The sequence below is a fragment of the Oncorhynchus kisutch genome, linkage group LG6 (assembly GCF_002021735.2).
Source record: "Oncorhynchus kisutch isolate 150728-3 linkage group LG6, Okis_V2, whole genome shotgun sequence".
Classification (NCBI taxonomy): domain Eukaryota; kingdom Metazoa; phylum Chordata; class Actinopteri; order Salmoniformes; family Salmonidae; genus Oncorhynchus; species Oncorhynchus kisutch.
Window position 1 is genome coordinate 76,289,662 of NC_034179.2, and position 20,942 is coordinate 76,310,603.

The 20,942-nt window shown below is 39.2% G+C and overlaps 2 protein-coding genes across 3 annotated transcripts; both read left to right on the forward strand.

Moving 5' to 3' along the window:
* The first annotated feature begins 8,254 nt into the window (after nucleotides 1–8,254).
* Nucleotides 8,255–14,982, forward strand: LOC109892261 (matrix Gla protein-like). Of its 2 annotated transcripts, none has more exons than XM_020484707.2 (5): nucleotides 8,255–8,406; nucleotides 11,018–11,109; nucleotides 11,214–11,243; nucleotides 11,483–11,576; nucleotides 14,432–14,982. In XM_020484707.2, exons 2-5 carry the CDS (start codon nucleotides 11,049–11,051, stop codon nucleotides 14,580–14,582), a joined length of 336 nt encoding a protein of 111 aa, XP_020340296.1. In that variant the 5' UTR covers nucleotides 8,255–8,406; nucleotides 11,018–11,048; the 3' UTR covers nucleotides 14,583–14,982. The 2 variants fall into 2 exon arrangements, with proteins under 2 accessions (XP_020340296.1, XP_020340297.1); XM_020484708.2 differs by having other exon boundaries at nucleotides 8,287–8,406; nucleotides 11,015–11,109.
* Nucleotides 14,983–18,354: 3,372 nt separating this feature from the next.
* Nucleotides 18,355–19,832, forward strand: LOC109892260 (osteocalcin-like). The gene is given in 4 exon segments (XM_031825934.1): nucleotides 18,355–18,415; nucleotides 18,648–18,695; nucleotides 18,871–18,964; nucleotides 19,683–19,832. Coding segments are annotated over 4 exon segments (306 nt in total). The 3' UTR covers nucleotides 19,786–19,832.
* Nucleotides 19,833–20,942: the final 1,110 nt, after the last annotated feature.

Below are 20,942 nucleotides of genomic sequence, written 5' to 3' on the forward strand. Positions count from 1 at the left end.
ATTGTCATGACCATCTCTCAACTATAGAGAGAGTCTGCTAAAGAGAGGGAGTTGATGGGGTTTGTTGAGTACATCCCTGCTGTGCTCTGTACTCTGTGTATGTGTCTGTCTGTGGACTGGCTGTCTGTCACTTGCTGGTTACATTCTGTGTTGGCGTGTTGTGTTATTGGTTCAACACATGTTATTACACAGACCTCAACAAACCACAGACGGACAGAGGGAGTGAGGGGCGAGAGAGAGGGGGAGAGAGGGAGGGGCGACAGAGAGGGGGAGAGAGGAAGGGGGCGGCAGGGTAGCCTAGTGGTTAGAGCGTTGGACTAGTAACCGGAAGGTTGTAAGTTCAAATCCCCGAGCTGACAAGGTACAAATCTGCCCTGAACAGGCAGTTAACCCACTGTTCCTAGACCGTCATTGAAAATAAGAATTGGTTCTTAACTAACTTGCCTGGTTAAATAAAGGTAAAATAAAAATAAATAAAAAGGAAGGGGTCGAGTGAGAGTGTCAGATGGCAGAGAGTGAACAAAGGGTGGGAAAATTAAATCTGAGACTGATCAAATATAGATGAAAAGCAAGAAATCATAGGAAATATGAAAGAGCGAAAGTGTCCCAGTAAAAGGTACAGGTGTTTAACTCAGACATGAGGAGGAGTAGAAGGACTAGGATTATTATAAAACCTGTTATACCCTACATAGACAGAGAAATTCAGCTATAAAGTTCAGGACTAGGATTATTATAAAACCTGTTATACCCTATATAGGCAGAGAAATTCAGCTATAAAGTTCAGGACTAGGATTATTATAAAACCTGTTATACCCTACATAGACAGAGAAATTCAGCTATAAAGTTCAGGACTAGGATTATTATAAAACCTGTTATACCCTATATAGGCAGAGAAATTCAGCTATAAAGTTCAGGACTAGGATTATTATAAAAACTGTTATACCCTATATAGGCAGAGAAATTCAGCTATAAAGTTCAAGTATAGATTCCAAAAAAGAGAAGACGAACTGAGCTCAGAGTTGGTTGTGGATAATTAGTGGGGAGCCTATAGCCAAAGGAAGAGGAGAAAAGTACTGTTGTGTTGAGGCAGGAAAAAGAGAAAGAGAGAGAGAGTGAGTGAATAAGATAGAGAATTATTTATAGATGAGCAGACTGTTGCATTTAAGTCTTTGTGGTTATGCATAACAATAACTATGGGGATTTGGTTTGAAGACCTGCCTCTAAAACAGATTGCAAAGGGCAGAGTTTGCCTGTCCTCTGCTTTCATATCATTGCATTCAACACCCTTTTTTGAAAGCCATGATTCTGTATGTGAATGCGCAATTTTATGTACAGTACCAGTCAAAAGTTTGGACACACTCATTAAAGGGTTTTTCTTTATTTTTATTTTATTTTTTTCTACATTGTAGAATTATAATGAAGACATCAAGACTATGAAATCACACATATGGAATCATGTAGTAACCAAAAAAGTGTTAAACAAATTCTTCAAAGTAGCCACCCTTTGCCTTGATGACAGCTTTGCACACGCTTGGCATTCTCTCAACCGGCTTCCCCTGGAATGCTTTTCTAACAGTCTTGAAGGAGATCCCACATATGCTGAGCACTTGTTGGCTGCTTTCCTTCACTCTGCGGTCCAACTCATCCCAAACTATCTCAATTGGGTTGAGGTCGGGTGATTGTGGAGGCCTGGTCATCTGATGCAGCACTCCATCACTCTCCTTCTTGGTCAAATACACATACTGGAAGTGTGTTTTGGGTCATTGTCCTGTTGAAAAACAAATGATAGTCCCACTAAGTGCAAACCAGATGGGATGGCTTGTCGCTGCAAAATGCTGTGGTAGCCATGCTGATTAAGTGTGCCTTGAATTCAAAATAAATCACAGACAGTGTCACCAGAAAAGCAACCCACACCATCACACCTTCATGCTTCACGTGGGAACCACACGTGCGGAACCATCATCCGTTCACCTACTCTGCGTCTCACAAAGACATGGCGGTTGAAACCAAATATCTCAAATTTGGACTCATTAGACCAAAGGACAGATTTCCACTGGTCTAATGTCCATTGCTCGTGTTTCTTGGCCCAAGCCAGTCTCTTCTTCTTATTGGTGTCCTTTAGTATGGGTTTCTTTGCAGAAATTCTACCATGAAGGCCTGATTCATTGCAGTCTCATCTGAACACACCTGTTAATTGAAATACATTCCAGGTGACTACCTCATGAAGCTGGTTGAGAGAATGCCAAGAGTGTGCAAAGCTGTCATCAAAGCAATGGGAGGCTACTTAGAAGAATCTCAAATATAAAATATATTTAGATTTGTTTAACACTTTTTTGTTTACCACATGATTCCATGTGTTATTTCATAGTTTTGATGTCTTCACTATTATTCTACAATGTAGAAATAGTAAAATAAAGAAAAACCCTTGAATGAGTAGATGTCCAAACTTCTCCATTTCGTCTGTGTGCAGTGTGTGTCCATGTCTCTCTGTGTGTGTATTGTTCACATTTGACACCATATGTTATCCTCTCTTGTGTCAGTGTATCTCTGTTACAGTGAATGTGTGTGTTTGTGAATGTACCAAACGTGTGATTAAATCCATGTACAAGATGTGGTTAAATATTCTTGTGACTGTACTGTCTGTTTAGGTATTTGATATGTCTGAGTGTGTATGTACCTACCTCAAACTGCTGACAGGGTAGAATGAGTGTTGGCATTGTGCAGGACAGTTTGTTGGTATTGGCACTGAGGAAGTGTAGGGGGAACTGAGGCAAGAGAGACTGAGATGACTTAAAAAGAGAAAGTTGGATAGTGCTCTCAAACAAGGAATATTATCAGATTAAAATGTGGAATGCAGACAGAACTATACTCACACACACATACTGTACGCACACATGCACACACACTTTTCAAAGTATACCTCTCTCCTTGACTGACCCCACTAATTGATACATTTAACCTCATCCTCGAATAAACCGTAACAGCTTGCACATGTATCTTATACACAGACATGCTGTCTCGTTGTCAAATCCAAACCGTTGTCTAGCGAGCCCAAACAGGCAAGAACACAATATTCTGGTAAATATTATGAAAACAAGTATTATCATAATTGTTGACAAAGCTGCACAGACATATTGCTGTAATAAATAGTTTTTCCTCCTTGATTTTCTATAATTCACAAAGGGCGTATACAAGAGAATGTAGAGCAATTCATTTCAAAGGGAATGGCAGACAAAACACAATGAATTAATTCAGGAAATAATTATAATTGGTGTTTAAGTAATAACCTGTTGGGCAGTGGAGAGAGAGATGTTTGGATTTGGCATTGTTCAGCTAGCTGCCTGTTCCTCCTTCCCACTGACAGTTAGAGGAGATGTGTTTGTTGCTGAGATGTGGGACTGAATAAACATACTTTATTGGCTAAGCAAGAGGAGAAATAGCAAACATCAAAATAACAACTCTGGCATAACAAGTATCTGTCATGAATGCATATTCTACAAGAGCCAGATGAAATGTTAAACCTGGAGAGCATATACTTTCACTCCAACCATGCCCATGCAGGCTTGTCACAGGCCAGTTAGGGACTGGGACAGTAGTGGGACCATTGTTGGTTCATAGGGAGACGGTCTTAAGTAATGTCTGCATACGTCCAGTCTCGTAACATCCCCCACTGGACGACGTATTGGTGGAGCTACGGCATGATATCACACTGTTGTTTACTGTTCGTATTTCCTCATTTTATTGAGTCATTTTATAAATGTGTCTGCAGCTAAATGTGTCTACTGTCCTCTAATAACTTGAGACAGTGAATCATAGCAACGACTATTACAAAAATATGTTGGAAAAATAGCTGGAAAAACACAAATGTTGTGTTTGTGTGGGTTCTGTTTCTCCCACTAGCCAGCAAACCAGCTGATAGAGCCCCAAAGTACACCTATACCTGTTAGACAGCTTCAAATAGAGAGAGAAGACTGTCTTGAGTGTGAATGTTTAGGGACCTGATGTTTTGGGTTACGTGTCAATATTTCCAGGCTCTCACTTTCTCTGTTTCTTTCCGTTTCCCGCCTACTCTAACTTTCTGCCTCTGTCTTTCTGTCTCTCCCCTAGATTTTTTGGGAAAAAATATCTACATCAAACAAGACTATCTTGGCATTGTAATGATCCAAAGCTCTTAAATCAATATAAATATCAGTGAAAGCAGGACAAAAATAACATAAACACACACATATGCTCCCTCTCATGTTTGTCTTGTTGCATTCCTCTCTCTCTTATGATCCCTCTCCCTATTCTTTCAGCCTCTCTCCTTCCTGTTGATGTTTGTAGAAGGAAATAGGATCTTTAATATTGCCATTAGATATTCAACTTCAGCACGACCGCTCATACCCAGTGTTGTAACCCTAATATGACCACACACTAACCCTGTATGAACCAGAGCACCAAATGTCTGTTTGACAACATGTGCCTACGCCCCTGCCTTAATTTTGACAGTGCCTTCTGAAAGTATTCATACCCCTTGACTTATTCTACATTTGGTTGTGTTACAGGCTGAATTCAAAATGGATTAAATAGATGTTTTCTCCATCGCTGATCTACACACAATACCTCACAATGACAAAGTGGAAACGTTTTTAGACATGTTTGAAAATTGGTTTAAATTAAAATGCAGAAATGTTCCATTTATATAAGTATTCACACCCCTGAGTCAATAGTTTTTGGAAGCACCTTTGGCAGCGATTACAGCTGTGAGTCTTTCTGGGTAAGTCTCTATTAAGGGTGTTTCACACTTGGTCCCTTTCAGTCAATTTTTGTGAACTTAGTGCAGTTTGCTTAACTTTGTATGCAGTGCAAACACTCCAAAGGAACTCAGACCACTCAAATGAGCCCCTGAAGAGAACCGAACTGAGACCACCTCGAGATGTGGTCTGAGTTTGGTTTGCTTGAATTCCGTGGTCCGGTTCCCTTTTTTAGGGAAATGTGAACACAAAGCTCCACAGGTTCGCTTGTAATTATTCCCGCACCACACACTAACCTACCCTGCCATAGACTCACATTGGTGCCACAAAAAAAGAAAATAATGATGCGCGGAAAAAAGGTATTCTGTTTTTGGATAATGCTTAGCGATTGTCAAGGATACACAGACATTCCAAAATATGTGTGGAGTTTTTAGTTCAGATGATTTGTTTTGAATATGTGATCTGTAGGTTAAGAGAGCTTCTTAAACTGTTTGTTTGGGTTTGAATTGTGTGAGAAGACAAAAACATAGGGTATAAAATCTATTCTAGCTCTTAAAGGGACAGCAGCCTACATTGCGTGTACATTTTTAATTATAGCGTTATTTAATCTGCATGTATTATTCTGCTATTTATTCTGTTACCAATAATATTTGCATATTAATAGTATCTTCTGATTAGACTTATTATGTCTCACCTTTTAATTATATGCAATCTATTAGCTTCCAAAATGAAAGTAGGTATATGGTAGAGTATATCTAGCTGTCTGTTAACACATTCTGATAGAATGGCTTATCCTGCACAGTGCATTGAGGGAATGTTGGAAAAAGATCTTGGTTCCTTTCTAAACATAGCAATGAGAATGCAAAGAGGATTTGGATCACAAAATAGGTGAAGTGAACAGGCAAAATAGTTCAAATCAAATTTTATTGGTCACATACACATGGTTAGCAGATGTTAATGCAAGTGTAGCGAAATGTTTGTGCTTCTAATTCCGACAGTGCAGTAATATCTAACAAGTAATCTAACAATTATCCAACAACTACCTAATACACAAAAATCTAAAGGGATGAAATAAGACTATGTACATATAAATATATGGATGAGCGATGGCCGAGCGGCATAGGCAAGATGAAATAGATGGTACAAGATACAGTATATACATATGAGATGAGTAATGTAATATATGTAAACATTGTTAAAGTGGCATCGTTTAAAGTGACTAGTGAGTCTTTATGTTTGCAGCAGCCTCTCTGAGTTAGTGATGGCTGTTTAGCAGTCTGATGGCCTTGAGATAGAAGCTGTTTTTCAGTCTCTCGGCCCCTGCTTTGATGCACCTGTATTGACCTCACCTTCTGGATGGTAGCGGGGTGAACAGGCAGTGAACAGGCAGCTGAGTCCTCATTCAAAGGCAAGGGCAGTGTGAATACAACGAGAACTGAGATCTAGCTCTTTTTTTTTACCCCAGAGTTCACTTTAAAGAGGACTGAGATAGGTTATTTTGAAGGGGACTATATGTGAAAACCCTAATAAGAGATTTCCACACCTGGATTGTGCAACATTTGCCCAAATTTATTTTCAAACTGTTTCAAGCTCTGCCAAATTGGTTGTTCATCATTGCTAGACAACCATTTCCAGGTCTTGCCATAGATTTTCAAGTAGAATTAAGTAAAATCCGGAACATTCACTATCTTCTTGGAAAGAAACTCCAGTGTAGATTTGGCTTGTTTTAGGTTATTGTCTTTCTGAAAGGTGAATTGTTGGAAAGCTGAACAAAACATACAGACTTTGATCCATTAAACTGAACCAGGTTTTCTTCTTGGATTTTGCATGTGCTTAACTCCGTTCTGTTTCTTTTTTATCCTGAAAAACTCCCCATTTCTGAACGATTAGAAGCATACCCATAAGATGATGCAGCCATCACTATGCTCGAAAATATGAAGAGTGGTACTCAGTAATGTGCCACATTGTCTTGCAAACAGGATGCATGTTTTGGAATATTTGTGTTCTGTACAAGCTTCCTTCTTTTCACTTTGTCAATCAGGTTAGTTTTGTGGAGTAACTACAATGTTGTTGATCCATCCTCAGTTACTCCTATCACAGCCATTAAACTCTGTAACTGTTTTAAAGTTACCATTGGCCTAATGGTGAAATCCCTGGACAGTTTCCTTCCCCTCCGGCAACTGAGTTAGGAAGGATGCCCGTACTGGGTGTATGGACACACCATCCAAAGTGTAATTAATAACTTCACCATGCTCAAAGGGATATTCACAAATATGTGCCCTTCTTTGTGAGGCATTGGAAAAAAACATCCCTGGTCTTTGTGGTTGAACCGGTGTTTGAAACTCACTGCTCGACTGAGGGACCTTTACAGATAATTGTATGTGTGAGATGAAGAGATGAGGTAGTCATTCAAAAAACATGTTAAACACTATTATTGCACACAGAGTGAGTCCATACAACTTATTACATGACTTGTTAAGCACATTTCTATTCCTGAACCTATTTAGGTGTAGTTATTGACTCAAGACATTTCAGCTCGTTTTTAAAAATTGATTTGTAAACTTTTTCAAAAAACATAATTCCACTTTGACATCATGGGTATGGTGTGTAGGCCACTGACAAAACATCTACATTTGATACATTTTAAAATTCAGGCTGTAACACAATCACATGTGGGAAAAGTCAAGGGGTGTGAATACTTTCTGAAGGCACTGTATCTGTCTGGCTCTTCACCTTCTGTTTGTTTCCCTTTGGGCAGGTCTGGTTTCACTGAGTTATTCCTAGAACATTCCAACTTAAGTGAGGTTACATAAGGAAACCTTAAGTGAGGTTACATAAGGAAACCTTAAGTGAGATTGCATAAGGAAACCTTAAGTGAGGTTACATAAGGAAACCTTAAGTGAGATTGCATAAGGGAACCTTAAGTGAGGTTACATAAGGGATTTGTATTCTCATCTGAGTTTAAATCTAAAGAGGTTATTACATACAACTGTAGAACTATACTCAAATAGCCCTAGATATATGATTAGTATAATAAATGCATCACCCCACTATGCAGTTAAGAACACTGTTTTGGCAGTCAAAAACATGAAAGGACAAGGACTGGCACTACAGTGAAAGTTCTACATTACATTTTTGTGTGTTGATGTGTTGATGATAAATAGTGGAGTCAGTCCGTGTGGAGTTTGTATGCTACTTGCTCTTTTCATACCAGGCTGTCATGTTGGTAAACAGCAGTAAATATTGTCAGGTAGCTGTGATAGAGCAGGTAACTCCACTACTGGCCTTCCTCTCTATTCCTCTCCTCCATCCCTCTCTCGTTCTCTGTTTACACCCTGTCTGTTTTGCTTCATTCCACTCCACCTTTCCATAATCTGTTTTTCAGCGAACGTGTGAGTATGTTTATAGAAGAGAGAGGGAGAGAGTGAGTTAAGTGTGGTCTGATTGAGGAGGTGGAATGGGCTGATAGAAAGAAGAAGGGAGGAGAAAGAGAGGGAGGGCTGAGAAAGAGGGAGTAGGGGGAAACAGACGGGGAAACAGATGGGTGGGGGAGAAGAGGTATAAGGAGTATAAAAGCCTTGCTAAACAGAATAAAGAAATATCCCCAGAGAGAGAGAGAGGGATTCTGAAAGAGACTTTACCAGAGAGTTGACACCATAACTATCTTCTTAGGGTAAGTACAACTATCTCATAGCTACATAACAATATACTATCCACAATATATTAAAAACAAGATATACATTTGATATTGGTAACTTTGATTTAACTCCAACAGAAATCAAATCCCATAAAGGAGGTTAATGTTTAGGTGTAAATATTGTCTGTCACTTTTTGCAGGCTAAAATTAACTGTAAATAACAAAACATACAGACTTTGATCCATTAAAAATAGTGATACAGTGAGATGCATGGGTACAGCCTTCAGTTTATTTGATGTGCTACTGAGTGCTGAGTGAATAGGGGTCATTAGCCTGGTGGTGCAGTTCTGTGGGTTAGTAGCATCCTGCATGGTAAAGTTTTTTTTCCAGTGAGGTGAGCACATTCTGGCCTGGGGGGGGGGGGGGTCTCAGGGCCTGCTGTGTGTTTGTCAGGCTTCATACGCGCATAAAAGGCTGCAGACGATGCTGTCAGCACCTCACTAACACACACACACCCACTCATTGATATCCTCATAACCCTTTTGCCTGTAAGGTCTGTGATCTCCCTCCCTGTGGGCCAGCTGTGCCCCATGCCTGGGGGGTGACATGTGCCATTGGGTATGTAAAGGAGGGGCGTTGTACCAGGTTGTCATCCTACCATATAAACATGCGTGCGTGCGTGCGTGCGTTCGTGCGTGTGTGTGTGTGTGTGTGCGTGCGTGTGCGTGCGTGTGTGTGTGTGGGCGTGTGTGTGTGTCACTGCTCCATTGCTGCCAGCACTATGACTGTTTTTCTCCCTCCCCCATCATTCAGCAATGGCACTGACTAGTTACTACAGTATACCCATATACAGCGCCGTGAAAAAGTATTTGCCCCCTTTCTCTATTTTTTAATATTTTTGATACTGAATGTTATCAGATCTTACCAAAACCTAATATTTGATAAAGAGAAGTTTACAAATACCAGTTTATACCAGTTTAATGGAAGTATATATGGATATAGTTTAGTGCCTAAAATAAGGGGATAAATAAAAATGGTTTCCTGATACTTTTTATATCTCTCAGCTATAGGACAGACACTTCAGAACAAACTTCCTTTAGATTTTTGGGGGGACTATATGTTGTTCCATGTAGTGAATCTGTAATTCAATGTGTCTCTAATGGCTAATAGCAGTAATGACACATTCAATGTTTCATCCAATAATTTTATATATTTCTTTGATACCTTAATTAAGGGGTTTTAAAATTCAAAATCAAAAAGCTAAATTATCCTTGGTATGGTCATCTTAAAACAATTCACAAGTTAGCTTAGAACCCCCTGGCTTAAACAGGGCTTACATTCTAATAAAATGGTTTTCAAGCATGAACTGCTCGTTTCAAGTCCTCGTTTCAGATCTTCAACAGATGGGACCCATCCAAAACGTTGACTCAGGTTTTCCAAAAAAACACCTGGAAGCACCTGGATGATCATCAAGAATCTTGGAAGAATGTTCTATGGACAGATGAGTCAAATGTAACTTTTTGGATGACATGGGTGCCATTATGCCTGGCGAAAACCAAACACTGCATTCCACAGTAAGAACCTCATACCAACTGTCAAGCATGGTGGTGGTAGTGTGATGGTTCAGGGATGCTTTGCTGCCTCAGGACCTGGACGACTTGCCTTAATAGAAGGAACTTTAAATTCTGCTCTGTATCAGAGAATTCTACAGGAGAATGTCAGGCCATCTGTCTGTGAGCTGAAGCTGAAGCACAGTTGTGTCATGCAGCAAGACAATGATCCAAAACACACAATCAAGTCTACATGAAAATGGCTAAAAAGCAACGAATTTTAAGTTTTGGAATGGCCTAGTCAAAGTCCAGACCTAATTCCAATTGAGATGTTGTGGCAGGACTTAAAACGAGCAGTTTATGCTTGAAAACCCACAAATGTTGCTGAGTTAAAGCAGTTCTGCATGGAAGAGTGGGCCAAAATTCCTCCACTGCGATGTGAGAGACTGATCAACAACTACAGGAAGCATTTGGTGGGAGTCATTGCAGCTCAAAGTGGCACAACCAGTTGTTGAGTGTATGGGGGCAATTACTTTTTTACACAGGGGCATTTGGTGTTGCATAACTTTATTTATGAAATAAATTAAATAAGTATGTAATTGTTTTGTTATTTGTTCACTCAGGTTGCCTTTATCTAACAGGTTTTGGTTGAAGACCTGATAACATTCAGTATCAGAAATACTAGAGAAAATGAGAAAGGGGCTAAATACTTTTTCACAGCACTGTACGCCCATAGAAACCCTGTACTTCCTGTCTGTACATCACAAGGGACCCTAAAATCCAGTCATACAAAAATAACATTGGTTTTGGGAATTTGTTTGTTTGCCCTCTACTCTGGAAATACATAAATGTATAGGCCTAGATATTATTATTTTAGTTGACATTGAGAAATAGTGTGTAGTCAATGGATTTATGGCTGCGTTAACATGTACATGAACCCACATACAGACCCATGTAGACTCTTTACCATCAGTGCACTTGTTTTATAGCTGTCACAGTCCCTAACGTACAGTAACGTCATGCACTCCCTCCATGCCTTCTTTCTCTCGTGGTGGTGGTATTATGACACATTTCAACATCAGTCTTCTCTCCAGCAGACCAAGAGACCGACAGACAGCCAGAGTGAGGATGAGGACTCTCCTCCAGTGTGTGGCCCTGTCTGTCACCATCTCTCTCTGCGTCTGCTACGGTACATTTCTACAAATCAACGCTACGTCAATTCAGAATCTTTTTAGTAAAACCTGGTGATCTACAGTGATAAGTCACGGATAACTTTCCCCTTCTTTTCCACAGATTCTCAAGAAAGCACGGAATCCTTTGAAGGTGATAGACCTTCAGATTCTTATGGCAGTAAAACATTCCCACATATTTGATGTATTATACAAACACTATATTTGAACATTTTTTTTATATTATTTCATCTGATTTAGAATTCCAGATCAACTAGGCCATTTAGTGAATTCAATATGATTTTGTCACTGAAATCTGTATGACCGCTCCTGTTGAGATGGGGGTAATTTCTTCTAATAAAATGGTTTTTATTTAATTCCATGACATTCCAGATGTGTTTGTCAGCCCTTCCCGAGCCAACTCATTCATCAACCCACAGAGGGGAAGTGCCTACAACACTCCATCAAGAGGCAGCACTTACAGGAGGTACCACACACATGATCACTGGCCTACACACAATACCCCATAATGTCAAAGCTGAAATGTCTTGAATCAATAACTATTCACCCCTTGTTATGTTAAGTCTAAATAAGTTTAGGAGTAAAAATGTGCTAAAAAAAGCCACATAATAAGTTTCATGGACTCACTCTGTGTACGATAATAGGTTTTAACATGATTTTTGAATGACTACCCCATCTCCTCACCTCACAGATACAATTATCTGTAAGGTCCCTCAGTCGAGCAGGGAATTTCAAACACAGATTAAATCACAAAGATCAGGGAGGTTTTCCAATGTCTCACAAAGAAGGGCACCTGTTGTGCACTTGAGAGAGGACCCAAAAGCGGTCCTCTCTCAAGAGAGTCCTTTAATGTAAACACAGGGAAGAGATAGATCCTCTTCAGATGTAGATAATGGTAAAATAGACAACCCGCAGAGAGGGAGACAAATGAAACAAAAAGTCCTTCTGATAATTACAAAAGAGCCCCCTTCTTAGCAGCAGAGGAGAATAGCTGGGTTAGCGGCGACAGGCTGCAGGTCTCTCTGGGTAGGCGCGGGTCGTAGAGGAACAGCGGTACCTGATCTCACGTAGCATCAGATGAACTGGACACAGTACAAACGATAAGACAGTTAGCTGAGTACAGGATGCACTTGCCAGGCAGATTCCGACAGGACAAGGGTGAAGCAAACGAGACGATAGTTTGTTTCTGGCATGAGAAACTCAAACGAGAATCTGACAAAGAAAGAAGCAGGAACAGAGAGAGAAATAGAGACCTAATCAGAGGGAAAAAGGGAACAGGTGGGAAAAGGGTGAACGAGGTAGTTAGAGGAGATGAGGAACAGCTGGAGGAGGAGAGAAAGAGAAGGTAACCCAATACGACCAGCAGAGGGAGACAGAGTGAAGAGAAAGAACAGGAACAAGACATAATATGACAAGACATGACAGGCACCTATTGGTATTTTTTATTTATTTTTTAAATCACACATTCAATATCCCTTTGAGCATGGTGAAGTTATTAATTACACTTTGGATGGTGTATCAATACACCCAGTCACCACAAAAGATACAGGCGTCCTTCCTAACCCAGTTGCCGGAGAGGAAGGAAACCGCTCAGGGATTTCACCATTAGGCCAATGGTAACTTGAAAACAGTTACAGAGGTTAATGGCTGTGATAGGAGTAACTGAGGATGGATCAACAACATTGTAGTTACTCCACAATACTAACCTAATTGACAAAGCGAAAAGAAGGAAGTCTGTACAGAACACAAATATTCCACAACATGCATCCTGTTTGCAAGGCAATAAAGTAAAACTGCAAAACAAAGCAATTAAATGTTTGTCCTGAATACATAGTGTTATTTTGGGGGCAAATCCAATACAATACATTACTGAGTACCACTCTTTGTATTTTCAAGTATAGTGGTGGCTGCATCATGTTATGGGTATGCATGTAATCATTAAGGACTGGGGAGTTTTTCAGGATAAAAAAAACATTTACGGAATGGAGCTAAGTACAGGGAAAAAAATCCTAGAGGAAAACCTGGTTCAGTCTGCTTTCCACCAGACACTGAGAGATTAAGTCACCTTTCAGTAGGACAATAACCTAAAACACAAGGCCAAATCTACACGGGAGTTGCTTACCAAGAAGACCGTGAATGTTCCTGAGTGACCGAGTTACAGTTTTGTCTTAAATCTGCTTGAAAATCTATGGCCAGACTTGAAAATGGTTGTCTAGCAATGATCAATAACTATTTTGACAGAGCTTGAAGAATTTTGAAAAGAATAATGGGCAAATATTGTACAATCCAGGTGTGCAAAGCTCTTACACGGAACCCAAACAGGCTGTGCGTGTGCGCCATCGTGCGCTATCGTGAATAAATGTATTTTGTCCCCTACACCAAACGCGATCACGACACGCAGGTTAAAATATCAAAACAAACTCTGAAACAATTACATTAATTTGGGGACAGGTCGAAAAGCATTAAACATGTATGGCAATTTAGCTAGTTAGCTTGCACTTGCTAGCTAATTTGTACTATTTAGCTAGCTTGCTGTTGCTAGCTAATTTGTCCTGGGATATAAACATTGAGTTGTTATTTTACCTGAAATGCACAAGGTCCTCTACTCCGACAAATTAATCCACACATGAAATGGCCAACCGAATCGTTTCTAGTCATCTCTCCTCCTTCCAGGCTTTTTCATAGTTGAACTTATATGGTGATTGCATCTAAACTTTCATAGTATTACAACGACTACCGGCAAAACAGTTAGTCTTTCAATCACCCACGTGGGTATAACCAATGAGGAGATGGCACGTGGGTACCTGCTTCTATAAACCAATGAGGAGATGGCACGTGGGTACCTGCTTCTATAAACTAATGAGGAGATAGTAGAGGCAGAACTTTCAGCGCAATCTGTGTCAGAAATAGTAATGACTTCTATTTTAGAAGATGCTTGTTGGCGCGCGCGAGCAGTGTGGGTGCAATAATTGAATAACATGGATTTGTACATTTATTTTGCGACGTTCGCGCACGACGTGTCCGATCTGGTCAGCATGTTAGAGACTTACCCAGAAAGACTCACGGCTGTAATCGCTGCCAAAGCTGATTCTAACAAATATTGGCTCAAGGGTGTGAATGCTTATGTAAATGGTTATTTTTGTATTTAAATATCAATACATTTGCTAACATTTCTAAAAACATGTTTTTAGAAAAAATATAAATTTAAACCATTTAGAATATGAATACTTTCTGAAGGCACTGTAGGCCTCTGTGTTCTTTGTTTATCTGTGTTTCATAATGGTTGACTGTGATTGTAGTTGACTTGTGTCTGTGTTTCAGAACAATGAAGTCTCCAGCGGAGAGGCGCACAGAGACATGTGAGGACTACTCTCCCTGTCGCTTCTTTGCCCATCGCTATGGTTACCAGCTGGCCTATCAGAGATATTTTGGCGCCAGGAATCCAGGCACGACGGGGAGCCGTGGATTCTGAGTCCCTGTCCATCTTATCATAGCAATTATTCCTGCTATTGATTTACTGTACGCTCATTCAACACACTCTGACATTACGTAACAGGATATTGGTTCGGTGATGTAACAGTGAAAGAGATGTGACAAATATATGAAAACATATCAGTTAATCAATTACGTATATAGTGATCCAATAATCTTGCGCATTTATATAATTCAAGCGCCATTTATTGTATAACTTTATAGCCTACTCACAATCACCACACCCTCAAAGAAGAACTGCTTTCAGAAATCTGTGTTTGTGAAGATTAGCTTCACACCCACCTCCATTGTTCCCTTTTTCCATCCACACTAAGGCAACAGTCTTCATCCAACCCATATGTATTTATATGTATTAAAAAGTGTTTTTGAAGAGTTTCTTACATTCATTGTCTAAATCCTATGGTGTCACGATATTCCTCAGAGGGGCTTAGTAACCTTACTTGTGGGCTATAGAATTCCACCTCATTTGGTTCCACGTGTTGCCAAATTTCAGTTGAATATGATTTTGAATAGGGAGCAGATGTGTGAACGCTAATAGCTGTCCCAGTTTGACCAGTGTGGTAGCAACAAATCAGAAAAATGTAGTGTGGAAACAACAAAAGCCAAGGGAAGCTACATTTTTGCACCAGCATGACAAAGTTTGCACCTGTTTTTAAACTGTAAGTGTAAATGATGTTCAAAGTCAGTTACTATTTCTTTGATAATCCAGTAGTTTGCATGGCCTCATCTGCCACTTTTGGAATGTAAATGTATATATTTTTGGTAATTTTTTCCCTAACTTTTGTAAATGGGAGCATCAATGGTATCAATAGAAAATACTAATTCCAAGGTCACATACAAAAATAAGTAGTCAGCTGGTCACTGGTTTTGTTGACAAGATGCAGCTCCTTACCGTACCATAAGAACCCGAGGTCATCTGAACACAGTGAATGCCAGTCTCTAGAAGATGAGAGAGACACAAGCATCACACTGGATCTGGTCATGGCACACCCACGAACAGTGGTGTAAAGTACTTAAGTAAAAATATTTTCAAGTACTGCTTAAGTCATTTTTTGGGGGGTATCTGTACTTTACTATTTATATTGTTGTATTTTATTTCCCTCACTATATTCCTGTAGAAAATATTGTTCTTTTTACTCCATACATTTTCCCTGACAACCCAAAGTCCTCCCTACATTTTCAATGCGTGAAATTCACGCACTTATCAAGAGAACACATGGCCATCCCTACTGCCTATGGTCTGGCGGACTCACTAAACACAAATGCATCTTTTGTAAATAATGTCTGAGATTTGGAGTGTGCCCCTTACTATCCGTACATTTAAAAAATAAGAACATGGTGCCTTCCGCTTTGCTTATTATAAGGAATTTAACATTATTTATAATTTTACTTTTGATACTTAAGTATATTTTAGCAATTCAATTGACTTTTGATACTTAAGTACATTTAAAACCAGATACTTTTAGACTTTTACTCAAGAGGTATTTTACTGGGTGACTTACACTTTTACTTGAGTAACTTTCTATTAAGGTATCTAAACTTTTACTCAAGTGTGACAATTGGGTACTTTTTCCACCACTGCCCACGAACGGGCAGTCACATTGATGTTTTTTTTGTGATTCCGCAGAACCAAAATGTTCATAATGAAGGCTTTGCTAGGATAGATTTCTGAACTTTGTCTCTACATGGAGGAACGACATCAGCACTTACCCAGACGCTGAAATTACACCCCACATTGTCAAGGCCCAGAAGTCCGACATGGAAAGAAACTGAGAGAGCAAATCATAGAGGGACACACCCCTTAAGGGTGAGGTCTTTCAATAAGGTCTTTACACACCCCTTAAGGGTGAGGTCTTTCAATAAGGTCTTTACACACCCCTTAAGGGTGAGGTCTTTCAATAAGGTCTTTACACACCCCTTAAGGGTGAGGTCTTTCAATAAGGTCTTTACACACCCCTTGAGGGTGAGGTCTTTCAATAAGGTCTTTACACACCACTTAAGGGTGAGGTCTTTCAATAAGGTCTTTACACACCCCTTAAGGGTGAGGTCTTTCAATAAGGTCTTTACACACCCCTTAAGGGTGAGGTCTTTCAATAAGGTCTTTACACACCCCTTAAGGGTGAGGTCTTTCAATAAGGTCTTTACACACCCCTTAAGGGTGAGGTCTTTCAATAAGGTCTTTACACACCCCTTAAGGGTGAGGTCTCTACATTATGCAATGCTGTCAAGCAATAATGTGCTAATTAAGAAGTTGAACATGAGTGGGGAAAAGGCAACAAGTAATAGAATATAATGGAGCAGAATAGAATCGAATGAAGCAGAATAGAAAATAATTGAGCAGAATAGAATGGAGCCAAATAGAATATAATTTTGTTCTACTTCAGTAGTTGAACAATTTATGTGTTTTAGTTTTTATATGCCTATCAATGCTCCATACAGGCACTGGATATACCATAATATGTGTATTACTGGTGAATGAATGTACAATCAACAATCAATCTAAAAATTGCTTTCAGTTTCTTCATATAGGAAATCACTGTGGTTTGTTATAAAAAAGCAAAACCTCTGATCAAAAGTCTGTCACATAATGACGGATGTCGGTTTCTCGTCTTGTTCGATTAGTATCATATGGTTTTATCAACCAGTAGTTAGTTAGTGGTTTGAATAGGATGTCGTGTGGGCATGCTTTAAAACTCGGACCTCTTGAGGTTGTCTGGTGGTACTGCAAATTTAAAGGAGTGTTGTCTTTATACAGTGGGGTCCGAAATTATTGACACCCTTGATAAAGATGAGCAAAAATGACTGTATAAAATAAATAATGAGCTATATGTATGCAACAAAAAAAATTGGGACATTTTTTTGCAATTACATTTACTTTTGATACTTAAGTATATTTAAAACCAAATACTTTTGTATTTGTAGTATTTTACTGGATATCTTTCACTTTTACTTTAGTCATTTTCTATTACGATATCTCTACTTGTACTCAAGTATTACGATTAGGTACGTTTTCCACCACGGTGTATTAGTATAAATTAATACCATTTCAAAATTTTTGGAGCATACAATTTAACTCAGTAATATAATTATTTAATTTCCACATTTTTGGAGCATGCAATTTAACTCAGTAATATAATTATCTAATTTCCACATTTTTGGAGCATACAATTTAACTCAGTAAAATAATTATCTAATTTCCACATTTTTGGAGCATACAATTTAACTCAGTAAAATAATTATTCATTTCATCTTCATCAAGGGTGTACATTTCGGCCCCCACTGTAGGTGTGGGAATTATTAGAGACATGTACATATGTTTTTACAACAGTTAAATATAAAAGGTGTTTTTATGGGGTTTAAAAAATAATAATAATAATTTTAAAGCATGACCTCACCAAAAAATATGATGAAGCATAAATGTAGAATGTTTTTTCGAATGTTTAGAATATATGCAACAATTATTTGAGAATTCAGGGTGTGTGTGTGTGTGCGTGTGCGTGTGCGTGTGTGTGTGTGTGTGTGTGTGTGTGTGTGTGTGTGTGTATCTGTTCAAGGTGCCAGTGTACATTTGCTGTTGCTTGTGGGTGTATGATACATGATTCCTCATCCAATCACAACTCAAGATATTGTGAGGGTCATAACTATAAACTGAGTGTGTGTTCTTGTACTGGTGAGAGAGACAAGCAAGACAGAACAGTCTAAATCTCATACTTGTTGATCGTCCAGATCGTGAACCAACAGCAAAGAGAAAGATGAAGACCTTGGCCATCCGTGTCCTCTGTGCTCTGGCATGTGTGTGCCACTCTATTGGAGGTAAGAGCAGAGATAGAGCGACAGCGTTAGTCAAGGTTTTGCACCTGTGCAAAATGTGCAACTCTTTTTAGGATTTCAGCATAAATGGAATAAGGAAAATAGTCAAATAAATAGTTAAACTTCATATAAATGTTAAAGAATGAATTAAACATGTAAACAATTTATAAAGTTGTAGTCGTGTTTTCAGATCGAGATGATTAATCATGTACAATAGTGTTTCCTGTCTACATAGACTCCTCTACCCCCACTGCCTAAAAGCCTGCTAGTGAGTAAAGAGTGGGTAAGAAACAACACTAGGATAATTAGTACCAGAATGGCAGGGGTCTGATTGTGTGTACTGTAATGTTGATGACCAGTCGTAGATGCACTGAACATGGTTATTCTAAGTGCAGTGGGATTACACTTGTTTATATTTCTCTCGTTTTAAAAAGTGAATATGTTCTATGACCTTACAGGTGTGTTTGTTAAGAAGGACCTGGCCTCCACTTTGGTGCGACAGAAGAGAGCCGGCACTGCCCTTGCAGACTTGTCCCTGACTCAGCTGGAGTGGTACAGTACTGTTCTGTTGTCCCCTGTCTGTCATCTGATAGCCTGGCACACGAGGTTGTTTTTCTACAAGGTGTCATAAGTTGTGTGAAGTTGACTGGATGTAATTTGGGTGGTGGACCATTCTTAATAAACACCGGAAACTATTGAGTGTAAAAAAAACAACAGTGTTGCCGTTCTTGACACAGACCGGTGGGCCTGGCACCTACTACCGTACCCTGTTCAAAGGCACTTCAATCCCTTGTCTTGCCCATTCAGTCTCTGAATTTCACACATACACAATCCATGTGTCAATTGTCTCAAGGCTTACAAATCCCTCTTTAACCTGTATCCTCCTCTTCATCGACACTGACTGAAGTGGCTTTAACAAGTGACATCAATAAGGGATCATAGCTCTCACCTGGATTCACCTGGTCAGTCTATATCATGGAAAGAGCAGGTGTTCTTAATGTTTTGTACACTCAGTGTATGTGTTTTGCTGTTAATCAATGTTTGTATGGGAACAAGCATCATTTCCACTTAATTTAAGATTAATTTAAGATGAAATGTGCACAAATATTCAGGGAATTTCCTGTTGTTATGGAGTGAAATGTTAATTATATAAGCCTCTTTCTTCACACTGGATAATATCTAGATGTTCATCTATGTTGTTTTCTTCCCCCTTTCTTCTTTCACCTCTTCCTCTTATTTTATGGAAACTGCCCAACCCCTTCATTCCCAGTCTGAGGGAGGTGTGTGAGCTTAACTACTGGTGTGAGAACCTGATGGACACAGCTGGGATCATTGCTGCCTACACCGAATTCTATGGACCAATCCCATACTAGATGTCAACCCACTCCACAAACCAACTTCTATTCTGCAAGGCTTTTTGGAGAGAAGTAGGTGTAATGTTCTGAGGGTGAAACATCTGAATAAATCTAAACAAATGAAGTATAAATTGATACGGTGTTAGAGGGAGAGCGAGAGAGAAAGAGAGAAAGAGGACAATGGGAAGTTATCAAGATAACTATTTGGTAATATTCTGTAGTGTAGCATGGTCAACAAAAATATCTAAACAATGTGTCTTTCATAAAATGATTTCATATTACATAACAATATTCTAACAATGTTATAACATGATACATTGTGCGAGATCTGTCATTTCCTAAAGAGAACAAATGAGAAACAGATTAGGCTACACACTAATGGAGACCTGAACAAATGAACTCTGTGGTATCAAAGGCTGGTAAAGACCTTGATACAACTATAGTGGAGCAACTATAGTGGAGCAAACAGTTCCATTGGCTTGACATTGCTGACTTTGTTTATTGAAATATTGAAAGAGCAAAGTTACATGTACAGATCTTCAGCACCTTCATGAATATAAAACATCTATGACAGCTGAAAACATTTAGACTACATTGCATTTTATATTGCATGAACAAACATATCTATCTACCTGTTCAATTGCATAAATGTTCCCAATGCTGGGGCATTTAACTTGGTCATCACTGCCAATGTTCGTATTCACAGTTGAAGTCGGAAGTTTACAAACACTTTGTTTGGCGTCAATAAAACGTGTTTTTTCCACCACTCCACAAAGTTCTTGTAAACAAACTATAGTTTTGGCAAGTCGGTTAGGACATCTACTTTGTGCATGACACAAGTCATTTTTCCAACAATTGTTTACAGACAGATTATTTCACTTATATTTCACTGTATCACAATTCCAGTTGGTCAGAAGTTTACATACACTAAGTTGACTGTGCCTTTAAACAGCTTGGACAATTCCAGAAAATGATGTCATGGCATTAGAAGCTTCTGATAGGCTAAATGACATCATTGGAGTCAATTGGAGGTGTACCTGTGGATGTATTTCAATGCCAACCTTCAAACTCAGTGCCTCTTTGCTTGACATCATGGGAAAATCTAAAGAAATCAGCCAAGACCTCAGAAAACAAATGGTAGACCTCCAGAAGTCTGGTTCATCCTTGGGAGAAAT